The 14,846-nt window shown below is 42.8% G+C and overlaps 1 protein-coding gene across 1 annotated transcript; it reads left to right on the plus strand.

Annotated features, from left to right (window-relative positions):
- Positions 1–2,021: 2,021 nt before the first annotated feature.
- kcne4 (potassium voltage-gated channel, Isk-related family, member 4) lies at positions 2,022–3,478 on the plus strand. The gene is made up of 2 exons (XM_029518267.1): positions 2,022–2,155; positions 2,521–3,478. The coding sequence occupies exon 2, from the start codon at positions 2,538–2,540 to the stop codon at positions 3,066–3,068; it is 531 nt and encodes a 176-aa protein (XP_029374127.1). The 5' UTR covers positions 2,022–2,155; positions 2,521–2,537; the 3' UTR covers positions 3,069–3,478.
- The last annotated feature ends 11,368 nt before the right edge of the window (positions 3,479–14,846 follow it).

The following is a 14,846-nucleotide window of genomic DNA, read 5'->3' on the forward strand; positions in this document are numbered from 1 at the left end:
ACTGTTCGTTAGTCTATTGAATTTTCCTACAATGATAAATTATACTTTTCTATGAGCTGTACACACTGCAGTGCGCACAAGAATGCACATTTACTTGCTTGTATTACAGATGAAGTTACTGTGTAATCATTGTCACGCTTGATGAATCATAGTGCAATATGAGTATGTATAATTTCAGTCCAAGTAAGGCAGTTTATTACAGAGTTGGGTCTGAAAAAAAAACAAAAAAAACTCCTGCGTGTGCGTGCGCTGGATATATCAGCACATTTTTTTGACAAGTGCAAATTCCGTGTGTTTGGCTGGCTTTTATTTTTGCATGTCTGACATTACTGAAGTGCATTATTCTTTCTCATCTTCATGAGTGTGACAGAGTGTGTGACTGATTATCTCCATACACAGCACAAGCACTGCCTCGCCATCCTCCACATTGCAGCACCCTGTTGCCTTTTTAACTCCTGACAGTTTTTTTAAATTATTATTTCTTATTTCTCCTAAAATGTAAACGTACTTTACATGTGGAGCTGTGATCGGCAGACGAAGCACATGCCTTGTTTCTCTATTCTAAGTTAAGCATCATTTTAGACCAGCTGAGGAGCTCCACTTCCTTTGTAACATAAGCACATCCAACTATTTATTTGTAACTTGCCTTTGGAAAATACTCAAATGAAGTAAATAAAGATTGTGTTTGGTCTACATCCAGGAATATTTTGTTCTTCAACATTTTGAAATTAACCAAATTGGCGTCGCGAGATGCAAAATTCACATATTGGCAGACAGCCAATGAGCATTTTTATGAGCTACGTTTTGATGTGATACAGAGTCTTTGTTATAACGAAGGAATCGACTGCAGTGGAAGACGTCACTAAGAACTAAAAGCTAGTTGCTAAGTGTGTCTCTTCTTTAATTGGCAGCTCAGCGAGGAAAAGGTGAAGCTGAGGAGGAGAGACAGGTCGCTCTGACCCGCTCAGTACTCTATCCTGATTGGCTGGTACGGCCACACCTCCCCGTTTTATGGTCTATATTCCCCTAAATGGAGTTATAATTATATACAGGGACATCATGTTGATAGAGGTCACAATCTGATTAGGAAAATAATTAGCCAGCTAATAATTCCAAATCTCTCACCCACCTCTTCACGCCATTAGCATCTAAAAAGAGAAATATGTCCAACAGCAGTTGGTGGAGACCAAAAACGGAGCCAAAGGAGAGAGAATATTTGAGGACTGCTTGTCAAATACGACTCTATGTTGTCAGTCTCATTGTTTATTTCAGCAGCAGGAGAACTTTATGAATACTTTATGCATTCCGGCTGCGTTTCTCTCTGCATCACTCATATTCTGTTCATCTTAGTCAGCCATCTGTTTTTGACTGTAGTTTGTCATTTCCAGTATGAATTTGTACAGAATTTTATTCACGGACTTCCGGTTCATTTTCATAAAACTTCACAAAGTCCTGTGAGGCAAGAGGAAAGCCAAAGCATTTACTGTTTGTGCCCACAAGCTTGATGGAAGAGAAGAAGATTTGATCCAGTAAGGTATTTATAGATAAACACTGCCTGAGGTTTCTGCCTCTTAAAGGAAGTTTTTCCTTGCTTGCTCATGGAGGGATCTGTTGGGTCTAGACCTGCTCTATATATAAAGTGCCTTGATGTAACTTTGTTTTGAATTGGTGCTATATAAATAAATCTGATTTGAGTTGATGTTTTCGAGCGCTCCTTGAGTTTCAGTCAGTGCGTTCAGGATCAATTCGCTCTTTATTTCCAGTTTCTCCCTGAATGTTTTTTTCCATCACATCCCCTCAGGACCTAAGATGTGATGTCATCGTTGTATATAAAGTTAGTAAGTCTAAAATACTCAGGGGGTATTTGTCTTTGATTATAAAAATCCCCCAGAGGTGTCGATAATATCAGGATACCAGTAATTTTTCTTTATTTACTTTTTTTTTTTTTTTTTTTTTTTTAAATATAATATCCCTTCAGGGCTTCCATAGAACAGGATTCGTCTAACAGTCAGTCTCCATCATGTGACTTATGATGACCATCCAGGGTCTCTGTATAAATATCATCATCCATGTCTGAGTGCAGCCAAACTCCACAGGAGCTGCAGGAAGAGCCACCAAAGCTGAAAGTTCACATGAGACTTTACTCCTCAGTTTGGTAAGTTTTTATCCTGATGTGTGTTAAAAACCACTTCGACTTTTTCCAAAACTTTTCAAAGATACTTTATTTAAAACCACAAAGTGACGAGATAACACAAAACTTCAATGGATCAAAGTTTTTTTTATAAATATATAGGGAAAAAAGAAGGAAGTTGTTTATTTAAGTGAGTTTATGAACGTAGTCGGCTGTGACTTTTTGCATGAACTGACATTTGCAGAAAACTGATAAATTCTTTCTTGCATGAACTTTTTGTCCTGAGTCGTCGTTCAGACACTTTTTCAGGAGTATTTTCACGGTTTCATCACTTTGCATGAACTTTCCTCTCCCACGTTTTTCACACGGATGTCTCCTTTCCTTTCCAGCTCACCTTGCAGAGAAAATGGAACATGCGGAAAACTCCACGGCGTCTCAGAGCAGCGTGAACGCGCAGGTGGACAAGAGCGACGGGAACGCGTACCTGTACATCCTGATAGTCATGTCTTTCTACGGGGTCTTCCTCGGCGGTATCATGCTCGGATACTTCCGCTCCAAGAGGCGGGAGAAGAGGAGGACCAACATCTTCACGCGCCTGGTGCACGAGGAGGAGCAGCGCGAGTGGGGCGCGTTTCCCCAGAAGCACAGCCCGACCTTCCCGGCCGCCGTCCCCGGCGGGCTGCGCGCCGTGGAGGCGTGCCTGCCGTTCTGCGGTAACCACGGCAACCACTTCGCGCACCTCCACCACGAGAGCGCGCTGCCGTCGCCGCTGGCGTGCGCGCTGTGCACGGAGCTGAGCAGCATCAGCTCCCTGTGCTCCTCCGCGGACACGCGCCTGGCCATAGAGGAAGAGTCGGACGCACCGGAGAGACCGGAGAGACCGGGGGGACCGGAAGGACCGGGGGACGGCACCAAGACCGGATCCGACTCGGGCTGAGCTCCGCCCCTGGGAACCGGCTGAGGGAGGAGAAACACAAACAGCCCCCCCCCAAAGAAAATCAACAACATGACGGAATGAGTCAAACTGGACTCGACACAAACTAGGACAGAAATAAAAACCCTCCAGACTCTCCACCTAAAAACCAGATGAGGAAGAGCGCTCATCCTTCACACTTTGGTGGTGACCCCCCCCCCTCACCCACCCCCCCTCTGGTCCGGACTGATGACTCACCCTGCAGGGGAACCGATTATTGAAACGAACCTGGAACCCACTTGAAAGAAACTGAAACGTACCTGTAGCTGTTTTTTGAATGGACAGTGTTTGTACACAGGTGATGAAGATGATGAAGGTGATGAAGGTGATGAAGGTGATGACGCAGTAGGTTTACTTGAAGAAAGCGATGCACTGTACATATTATGGTCTGTATTTGTCACTCTGTAAGGCTTAATTTAAGATGGAACCTTTGTATAAAAAATTAAATTAAGCTTTTGATTTCCCGTTTTCTTTTTTTCTTTTTATTTTGGGGGGGGGGTGCATTTTGATCAGCCACCAGTAGGGGGCAGCCTGGTAGTGGTTACTTGGTGACTGGAGATGACAGAGATTAACTGAGGTAAAAGGTAAGTGTTATTTTAAGTTCAGATCATTAGAATCAGGCTGACGTACAGATTTCCTGTCTGCCTTCTCTATTTGACGCAGCAGGCCACGCCCCAGTTATCCCAATTACATCCTCATTTTAACTTTTTGTGTGTGTGTGTGTGTCTGTGTGTATTATCACATGCTGATTTGACACAGAGGATGATTGTCTCCAAAAACAAAAGAGAAAAAAAAAAAGAGACATCAGGTGGCCGCTTCAGGTCTTCTCCTCCTGCGTCCTCTCTGCTGTGTCACTTAACCTCGCCCCCTCCATCGCACACACAAAAACAGACACAAACATCAGCAGCCCGAAGGCTCCACAAATCACTGCAACGACAGCTCGCCACGCCAACACAGGCAGCGTCCGGAGGGAGCGCACGCACAGGTCTTATGACGTATGTGTATCGACAGCTAACAGCTCCAAACAGCTCTGAGGTGTTGGTCTGTGCGTAGGGATGGATTTCAGACATTTCAACACGTTTCCAGCTCCTCAAAAAATCAGCTCCCTGTTCCAAATAATCTGTCCAAATCTGGACACGAACATTGTTGATACAAATCTATTTGGTGCCTCTTTGGAGTCCGAACGTGAAGTTTTCATGGGCCGTTTGAACAGGAACTAAAAACTTTCTAACTCCCGTGAAAGGAGATGATGCTTTCAGATATTATTGTTATTATCATATCATCTGATGAATATTACAGTGAATCCAGATGGTCCTTGTAGTTCGGTCCACGGTCAGCGGACACCTGACCCTGAACAGCTGTAAAACACACACCTATTCTAAAGACCTGAAAACATCAGGACTGTCAGTGAATATCAACATATCCAAGTAAAACAAAAATAAAAACTAATTCAGGAAATCAGCAGGCTGTCTCTCACACAAAGATCAAATAAGTGGAGACTGCTGTGAAAAGACAAAGACGTGTGTCTTCCTGTCTGACACAGATCTGGGCTTGCTGAAGCTCTGTAATTCTTATTTCCTACACAACTTAAACTCCCCACTGAATAAATCATGCACGACAAACACACAGACACACAATCGCACAGTAAACCATTCATTTCTTATCAACCAGGAAGTTGAGGGGCACGCACTGCTGAGTCTCCAGCAGTGAGCGTGACAAATATGTGCCAAGCTGCCTCGTCCTCCGTTTTGATGCAGCAGCAGACGTGTGCGCGCATGAGTGTGTGTGTGTGTGTGTGTGTGTGTGTGTGTGTGTGGGACAGAAAGTGAAGTGAGTATTTTCTCAGGAGAAAGAGCGAGTGAGCAGGGTGAGAATAAGAAGCAGATGTGATGCATGAAGCGTCTACTGCACCGTGAAGCAGGATGTTTGTCATTAGTGTCCTCCTGTGGGAGTCAATAGTGGGGCCTGCGTCCTGCCTCAGGCCGCGCACACACACACACATACACACACACACACACACACACACACACCATTAATGAGTCTGGAAATGACTAATTTCAAAACCTACTATCTCTCTGCCTGCTTCCATTCTTACCCCTCCATTCTTCCTCAGTCCTGTCTCCTCATTAAACTTCTTTTCATTAAGTGACGATTTCATCAGAAAAAGTGGGGTGGGGTTGGGGGGTGGGGGGTGGGGGGGTGTAGATCTGGGGTAATTATCTAATTGAGCCATATTCACTGCACTTGTTGTCAATGGGGCCTTTCTGTGCGGAGTTTGCATGTTCTCCCCGTCCAAAGACAGGTTACACTAGCGTCTAATTTCAGGTTACAGGTTAACTGGAGACTCTAAACTGACTGTAGGTGTGAATGCGAGCGCGACAGGTTGTTTGTCTCTGTTTGTCCTTGTGTGTTGGCCCTGCGATGTCCAGGGTGTTCCCCCGCCCCTGATGAAGATGAGTGAGTGGTTGTCAATGGGGAATCTGGAGCAGGTCCAGAACCTTGATCTGGTTCTAATCTGGTTTCGGAAGACGGGGCACCGGTGGCACACTGGTTTGGTTTCATTTGCTGCTTGTCGTCTTCTCTCTCCAACATTTCCTGTCACTTTTCTATTTGTCTTCTCAAAGAAGGAGCGCCGTGACCAAAAGCTGGTGGATGGTTCGTCTCCTAATAAATTAGAAGGGAAATATTTTCCACCTGTCAGTGTTGGAAACGGCTGCTTCTGCTCCGGTCGGCCTTAATCAGCACGAGGCCGAGGTGAATATGTCCCTTTTCAGCTCTTCACCTGTTAAACCAGAAGTAGCTCCACTTCTGTCTGAGAGGCAGCTGATCTGCTGACCCAGAGATGATTGAAAGGTTCGATTCGTTTTTTTCATGTACTTTGTTAGCATTGTTACCACAATAACGTTGTATGTACAGCTGATTTTGCTGCCCCCTTGAGGTCATGACATCGACTGTCGCAGCCTGAAAGGCGGCTAATTTTTCCCACTTTTAAATCTGTTCAAATCGCCGGCAGGCCAGCATCAGTCGGGCTCTTCCCGGAGCTGACAGTCATTATTAGAGAACAATCTGAAAATCTACATTTGCCTGTCTGACAGACTGAAGATTACTGATAGCTTAATGATGCTGTAATTATGTTTGAGTGTAGCTAAATGAAGGATAACATCCCTTAAATTCATATTTTAAGGGGCTTAAATCATTTAAACTGTCTCATTTTGCTATATTAGGAAATCTAATCTATTGCTGCTTTCTCTTCATGGTCGAAAATGGCTCTTGCATCTTTGACTCATCGTCCTTTTCTCACCTGATTAGGATGTTGAGCATGCCGCTGTTTTCCCTTTTCAAGCAGATGGTGATGATGGAGAGTCTGGAGATCACAGCTTTGACCCTTTGCGTCTCAATGTTTCTCATTATGCCGTGTTTGTGCGACATCCCACGAGATCACAACAAAGTTCTCACGCAAACCAACCCTGACAGAATTAAGAGCTCGAAATAAGAGAGGCTGGAACAGATTTTCAGGTTGTGTGCTGACCTCATGCTCTGTTTCACAAACTCACACACACACACTTGTCATATCCAACAAAAGAAAGAGCAAATGGGCTTCAGTGTTTGCAGGTCCACAGTTTCAGTGAGCATCTTTCAGGCAGTCCACCTTTTTCTGATGCTACTATAGAAACCTGAGCTAACTTAGGTCGGTGTTTCATGTCTACATGAAGCCAGAAGTCTCCAAACGCTGAAAGGATAGAAGATAATGTAGATGTACATTCACACCAAAGCTTTGGATTTTTATAGAAAATTCATTTGTTTTTGGCTAAATGATCAAGACTACATCAGCTATGTATAAAGAACAAAATGTATTATTGCCTTAAAGCTGCTAAAATAAACATTTTCATACCAACAATCGCTGCAGCTCCACTCAGTTCATCATTTTGGTTTTCTGCACCAGAGCTTTGTTGTTTTGCTGTTGTCACATACACAAACCGTCCAGTGTTAACTTGTGAGCATATGGTGGACCCAAACAGAGAAATTATGGGAGTTATATTTGTGTGATCCAGAGCTTTATAAGACCATGTCAGCCATCAGACGTCTCAGACTGACAAAAGAGAAAGGAAACTTAAAGGAGTAAATACTGTTTGTTACTCTTTGACTACGCAACGTAAAAACAAAAGTCAAAGACTAAAGTTTCTATTAGGATGTCGCTTTACCTCGTTCCTCTAATGAAAAATGAAAAAGGTGAAGATTAAGAGCAGATAGGCCTGACAGTGTGTTATTCCTCATTTAGCTGGTTAAATTTGTTCATTTTCCATCTTCGCCCGCCCCGACATGCTCTTCCCTCAGAGGTCTCCCTTTGACAGATAACGACACCCACTGCACCAGCCTGCTCCTTTTAAAAAAAAACAGCTCTGACTAATATGAAACGCAGGGGGTGTGTGGACACAGCCAGCTCTGAAAAATGGCTTTTGTTGGCACTATGTGCGGAGCTTCGTTAAGTGGCGGGCTCCTTCCCCGCCAGTATTTCCTGGATCGCCACTAATGAGCGCGGTCATGCTTCACAGTCAAGCCGAAGAAAGAATTTTTTATTTATTTATTTTTTTTAAAGAAAGCTCGTTTCAATCCCTCCTCTAACAGAACACAAGCTTTCCTGCTGGCTGTTTAGCACACCTGACTAATGAACAGCTTATTGAAGCACACTGATTAATTACACAACCAAGGAGCCATCCCTCATAGGATGGTTTCCTTGGCAACCATAAGACTGTTTTAAGTGAGTGAAAATGGTGCATCTGTGATCCGGTCATTTGTGCGACTGAGGCCGTGGTGTAACTGTGAGATACAGCTCCAGTCTGAAAAGGCCACCAATCCAATTAAAGTAGTCGATGTGTTCGATGATTACGTTAACATTTTATAAGCTACACCACCGCCAACAAGTTGGATTTATTAGGGTGAGAACTTATTGAATTATCAGGTGATTAGCTTTCTCAAGGAGCTCACTGTGTGCTTTAATTTACTTGAGTGTGTTTTGTTACATACTTTTTTTTTTTTACCTGCCTTGAAAAAGACACAACCACATCATTACATTCCTCTGACTTATTTTGAACAAAGCTAAATAGATCAAATAGTTGAAGGTGGCTTTTTTCTCTGAAACAGGAAGAAAAAAGAAGCTGTGTTTGAGTCAAAGGTGACAGTAAAAATTTAGGCCTTGGATATAAAAATCTGGAAAACAATGACAACTCAGATCTGACTGTGTGTATTCTTTTAAGTTCTTCTGCTCACTTGTTGAGTGTGAGTCTGCACTTTTTTTCTCTTTGTGTCTTATTTCAAGAACTGTCCTCCATATTCCTGTTTTTATTTTAATCTCCAATAATTCAGATTTCATCCCTATTTGGCTACTTAATTCAGATGAATTGCGGTTTCATGCCGTGTTAGTTTCAGTATTCATTCTGGGTGAATGCATTAAGGATGCTGTCCTTCTTTTTAATCTCCAGCTTTGGTCAGTCAGAAAAAGAAGCACCAGATGGTTCCTTTTTGACAGAATCTCTTTGTGAGACTCCCCAAATTTGAATCTGCTAAGTGAAAACTGAGCTGGAACAATGCACACAGTCCCGACGTAAATAAATGATGAACTGTGGAGTGAAAATGTTAGTTTTGTTCAAACACACAGTCGATCCTTCTCGCTGATTTGAATTTTAATTGGTGCTTTGGAGGTGATCTCTATTCAGTGGCTGTTTCTCATTAGCACAGGTTCATGTAATGTTATCTATGTCTAATTAGCAGCAGGCAGGCGGCTTCCTTCAACGGCGAGCTGCTGATGTTCTAACTGGCTGTTTGGGGACTCGCCGCATAACGACAGCGTGTACGGTGGCTGAGTGAAGGCAGCCTTGTTTGTGTGTCTGCAGAGTAGTTATTCAAACTAATGAACAAGGGGTGTGTGTACGCTTGTGTGTGTCAGAGGCTGTGTTGTGAGTAATAAACAAAGCGGAGGAAGATGTGTACAAACCAGCCCTTTTATTTAACCTCGGCACAAAGATCCATTCAGATGGAACGGCTGCTGGAATTACGCAGAACCTGGGAGATAAAAACGAATTTATCTCGTTCTCCTGTCGTGAGAAGAAGATAAAGCAACAAAGGAGCCGAGTTGTTTGTACATCAACGCACAATCACACAGTTACACGTTGCCTTGCTCTTGGTTTTCTTCTTTTTGTCCATTGTTAGCAGAGCAGCAGCGTCACCATGAAAACATTTTAAGTTGCACTTAAATGCTCTTTTTGTATCTCTGATACATTTTAGGAGCAGATCCTTTTTCTATGTCAAATTTGAATTCACCTCCATTTTATTGAGGAGGTTACACAACCACAAAATGAGCCTTTGAAGTTTTCTGAGAGTCTCTTTGGTCCTCTTTGGAAAAATCGCTTTAGGACAGAAAGCGTGCAGGTAATGGACGGATTGCAGCTGTGACAGCCTGACCCACCTTCAAAGTAAAACTCAGGAGACGCTTAAAAAGCCTTTCCAGTCCTGTCAGATGGGATGTGATGACCATGGCAGCCTGACAATTACCAGAATCTGAGAACCAATCTGCTCCACCCGGCTCCCCGTTTTTACAGAGACCTTCGCTAACAAAGAGGCTAAAACTCGATTCCCTGAATGCTTCAGGTGGAGCTCAGACTTTCAGTAATTCTCCACCTGGAAAGACAACAAGCATCATTCAAAACTCTCTTCCCTCTAAAGCATCTTTGCTGATGCTTTTAAGATTGTGGAGATTTATTGTATTTCTTAGTTTTCGACCTATAGTTCGATAAGTTAAATTTGGTTTTCTACTGGTCCTTTTCACTTTTCATCACTTTTTGTCCTCACAGGAAAAAGCCAGCGCATGAAAAGGTCGAGAATCAAGGCGACTGCTTGACTTTTACTTTTCCTTTTACTGCGGCGCTTCCACTGAAGTGTCGACATAAAAGATAAATTTTGAAGGTTTTTAGTTTGCCGGTAAATCATTATGCTTCACAACTACTGTGTTGTAGTAAAAACGCCCAAAGGTTGAGGCTGCAGCTGGAATCCAAACATCGATTTGGTGTTCAGGTCCTGCAGAAAAACTGGTCCCGGTCCAAGTCCTTCAACTGAATCAGCTGAAGCGTCAGCACTGGAAGGAGCTGGAGAAAAGGTTTTGAGATTTAAAGATTTGGTTCTCAAACTTTTTAGACCCTGAACCTGAATCTGATCACATTCTGTCCCAGGCTCATTGTGTCACTGATGGACGTGATTATAGTGAAAATAGATTATTCCCATTTGTGTTGGAGATCCTCTGAAAGACACCTGAAGGTTGAAGACCCGTCACAGAAAAGTATCGTCAATATAAATCGACTAATATTTAATTTTATTAACGTGCTGATGGCAGCTTGGCCTGCTGGGACAGGAGGCTTTGAATTATAAAAATATTATAAGGAGGGAAAAAGAAAAAAGAAATCACAACATGATTATTTTTGGCAGATTTCACTTAGAGAGGTTAAAAATATTAAAATTATGAGAACTCGATGTGTGTTAGATGAGGTATGAAATGCAGAAAATGAGTTGTTGGACGACGCGTTTATGATGCGAAGAAGAAGTATGAAGAGATGTGATGCATTTTACCTTCATCAAAATATATTTACACTCATATTGATCTTGTGCGTTTTCATTTTGTCATTTCAGTTGTGTTGCATTAGACGTGTGAAGACATCTATCCCAGTGTGTGCGTGTGTGTGTGTGTGTGTGTGTGTGTGTCTGTGTAGCATCACATACTGTATTAACCGTCCTCGAGAGGACATCCATCTATAGAAGCACCATCTTTGGTCTCCGTGGATACCGACTGGGGAGGAGAGTCGGGGGATGATACATGAGAGCAGTGTGTGTATTTGTGTGTGAGCTTAACATCGCCATGAAATAGTTAGAGCGTAAGGTTTAAAATGAAAACTATACACACACACAGTCTCTGTGACTGTAACTGCAGTCATTTTTCTCGCTCTGTGATCGAACCCTTTGAGTGGACATCAACACGACACAACCCAAACAACAGTAAACTTCAGATAATTCAGCCTCCCTCCACCGAAATGAATGTTTGTGTGGACTTTGGAGGGACGTAAAATGAAAAGAGGAAGCTGCTACTAAAGAGAAATATCAGCCAGATAAATGATTTCCTGAGTTCAAACAACCTGAGGAATATTGGTTTATTTCAGACTCTGATCTGATCAGATTCATTTCTCAGTTACTTTTAAGTGAGCAGCTTCTGCAGATTAGCTCTGATGAAACATTTTAACCCCGCCTCATAGAAATGATGCTTCTATGAACTAAATTCATTTTTAAGAATTTCTCCCCCTTCTCCCCTTGGGTGGGCGTAACAACATTCCCATCAGCCTGAGCTGTGCTTTGTGTTCGGTGCTAATTAACGTGCTAGCACACCAAACTAAGGTGGCTAACCTTTGCTGTAGCTGCTAACCATCAGCATCTTAGCGTTAGCACCACCCGAGTTTAGCTCAGCTAAGTAACTGAACTCCAGAATAAAATATTACACATATTTTCATAAAGACAACATTGACGTTATACCTTTCAATAAGATGCAGACAGTCATTGTGACAACACGGTAACAAAAGACTAACAAACACTCGCCTCTTCAGCTGCTAAAGCTTCACTGTGCTCATCAGCTTGTAACCAACTTTGTGTGTGAATTGGAGTTTGGTTTATCTGAGTTTTACTCTGTGACTCAAACCTCCGCTGGAAAAAATTAGGTTATTTCTTTTCTTTTTAAATTATTTTAACTGTTGTTTTTTTTTTTTTTTTGTTTGGTTGGTTTTCTTTTTTTGGGGGGGGGATCTTGCAAGCACTTTTTCCACAAATGATGAATAAACTGATTCTGACTCTGAGGAAGAAAAACAGCCCTTTACTTATTTTTGTTATACGAAACCCCAAAATGTATCAGGGATGTTGAAAGCACTGTAGTTCAACGACTTAAAGCAGGTCTGAGTATCACTCAGCACACGGTGAACCAAAACTGTTTGTCTGAACCTTTCCTATTGGACTCTCATAGAAGACAGAGGACAAGCACTAATACATGAGAATGAGGACAGCCAGTAATAGCAGAGACTGTTTCATAAGCATAAGCCGTCCTCGGAATAGAAATGAAATGTCCCTGAGCAGAGCAGTTCGGCCTGCTCCTCTGTGGTTGTGATAAGGGAGAGAATGAAATCAAGTATCAGCTTGATGTATTTTTATAATCGCAGTGAGGACCTGAACGCGTCGCGCTCCCCAGAGACAAACCAACATGGAGGCAAAACTTTGCATGATGTGCAAATGCTGAGATGTGATTTCACTTGCGCACACAGGCACGCAAACACACATGCTTTCTCATTCACTCATGCAAACCTGACCTATGAGTCATTCTGGCTGCGCTTCCAGACGCCCCTCCCTTCTTCTCCCTCCTTCCCTCCCTCACCCGCTGGAAGTCAGAGAATCATGCAGCAGACAGCCGCAGTCTTGATGCTGCTTCCCGTCTCTCTCTGGGCACTTAGCAACCGCCGGGCTCGGGCCGAGTTCAACCAGCAATTAAAGGAGCAATTCATCATCACTGAGAGAAAGCAGGAGCAGAAGATGAGCCAAGAGGAAAAAGCTTTAAAAAAAAAAAAAAATCATAAACAACAAATGTGAGCGTCAGTGTCGGTCAGTTGTGTGACGGGACGGACTAATGCGTGAAATCAGCTGCAAACATGTTTAATTAGGAGCTGAACATTCTTTGGATGGAATGACTCACAGCTTTATGGGTGAATTGAAGCCGGTCTGTTTCCTGAACTGATCATCTGCAGTCAAGTTTTTGTTGACTGCAAAGTTGGAAAGACAAATAAATCAGCTCAATGTGAGCTATGAGATACAAAAAGCTCACATTAGCGTTATTATCTTTGGTCATTAAAGCTTTCACTGTGTACTGTAAGCTCACATCAGCAGCCTCTCAACGCCATGCTGACTTTTACTTCAATTAGTGTTTAGTTAGACTTGCACCGACAGTCTCGGTGCAAATGGGAATGTCTGAATTCCTGCCAAACTTCATTTACACGGCAGTGTTGCATAAAAAGGTGAGATGTGATAAAGATCCCTAAAGTTATCTAGATGTTGTTGACGTGTGACATCTTAACAGCTGACCGTTTATAAAGTGGTCTAAGCGTCAGACTGATGCAGCTGTTGTTGCTACGTGACATTAGATTGCCGCAGAAATTTCTAAACAGGAAGTGACTCAGCTGTGAACGTGAAATGTCCTCGTCAGTTCTGAGGGGAAGACTCAAACACCAGCTCACTTCAGGGTGACGCTGCTGCAGGCCGACAAGTCAAACATTTAGATATTATTTCGGATTTCTTTCTTTTGTGTTTGTTTTCAGTGTGAATGAACAAATGAATTTTTATTAGAATAAAGATTAATATATTGTAATTTGTAGGAATACGCCTTCGTTGTCATGGTAACAATGGTAAATGGGTATTAAAAAGTGTTTAGGTTAGCTCAGCAGATTTTAACTGGTGTGTTTAACTTGAGACGTAACAGAATAATATAACAGTTATTTTAGGGATTTTTTCATTAGTGAATTGGACACGTTTTGTTTTTATCTTCTTTGAGCTTTTCACGACGCTGAAAACCAACTTCCCAGTTGAAATGTTTCTGGAACGCTTTACGTCCTCTCCGATTCACCAAAAACGCAGCACTGGCTGCAGGGATAGCTCGGTTTATTACTGAATAATACAGCTGGAGATATTGTGGTTGTTTTCGGGGTCATGTTGAACACTGAAGCCTCCTGACGTCCATCAACGGTTTGCGACCGGCCGAGGTGGAAGTCTGCGGTCCTGAGGTCAGCAGCGGTTTTGTTTAGCGCTCTGTGTACCCCCCCGGGGTGTTGGGGGGTAGAAAGAAAACACTGAAAAGGTATTTGTGTCTGGTCTGTGGGAAAGCACACCTGTCACCTGCAAGCGTAAACAGGAGTTGCTACGTTTACTGGAAGTGACGTTTGACCTTTGTGAAGGGAGTTGGTGTTGGTGGGAGGCCCGTGTGACAGAAGCTTCATTTCGTAGGTATTGTTTCCACCGACCAGTCCGAGACTAAATGTCATGGCGGCTGGAGACACCAACTGTAGCAGGAAGTTGGCATTCGTGTGATTGTCACCCTGTCTTGACATCACACATTTGGTTTCTGAGCTGCCATTTTGAAGCCTTCAGTTTGAAACCAGGAGGAGGAGCTGAGGAGGAGTGAGGGCTGGGCCTGCTATCCTGGTCAGCTCGAGTCTGGTTTTGATTCCAGCTACGTCAGAAGTGCACGATCCAGCAGCTCAAGCCGAAGTTACCCGAGAATGACTTCATAAAAATAAACATTCTTCAGACCTCCTCAAGGTTATGTTACAATCAACGCCAGAAAAATGTGAGCCCGTACTGAACATTATATTCTGGGCATTAAATAGCTGTGCACTGCAACGCCAGAACAAGACAACTTCATCTCGCAGATAACATCCAACTTTAGCTTCAGCCTTTAAATATAAATTGTGTGAAGCCATCCAGTGTGCTTAATGTTTAATTCATCCTTTCTAGTATTTTCATTTTAAAGCAGCTTTAATTAAGGAAGGTTTGAGGACTCTTAAGCCACATTAAAATAATTTTCCTCACTTTCTCCCAGACGTGTTCAGAGATCCCCGTGCTGAAAAACAAATCATAGACATCACAGACAGCGTGAAAGACAGAGATGGATTAGTT

Source organism: Echeneis naucrates, chromosome 13 (assembly GCF_900963305.1).
Source record: "Echeneis naucrates chromosome 13, fEcheNa1.1, whole genome shotgun sequence".
Classification (NCBI taxonomy): Eukaryota; Metazoa; Chordata; class Actinopteri; order Carangiformes; family Echeneidae; genus Echeneis; species Echeneis naucrates.

Excerpts from the sequence above, each read along its gene's own strand:
- kcne4 (XM_029518267.1), top strand. The coding sequence starts at position 2,538 with ATGGAACATGCGGAAAACTCCACGGCGTCTCAGAGCAGCGTGAACGCG.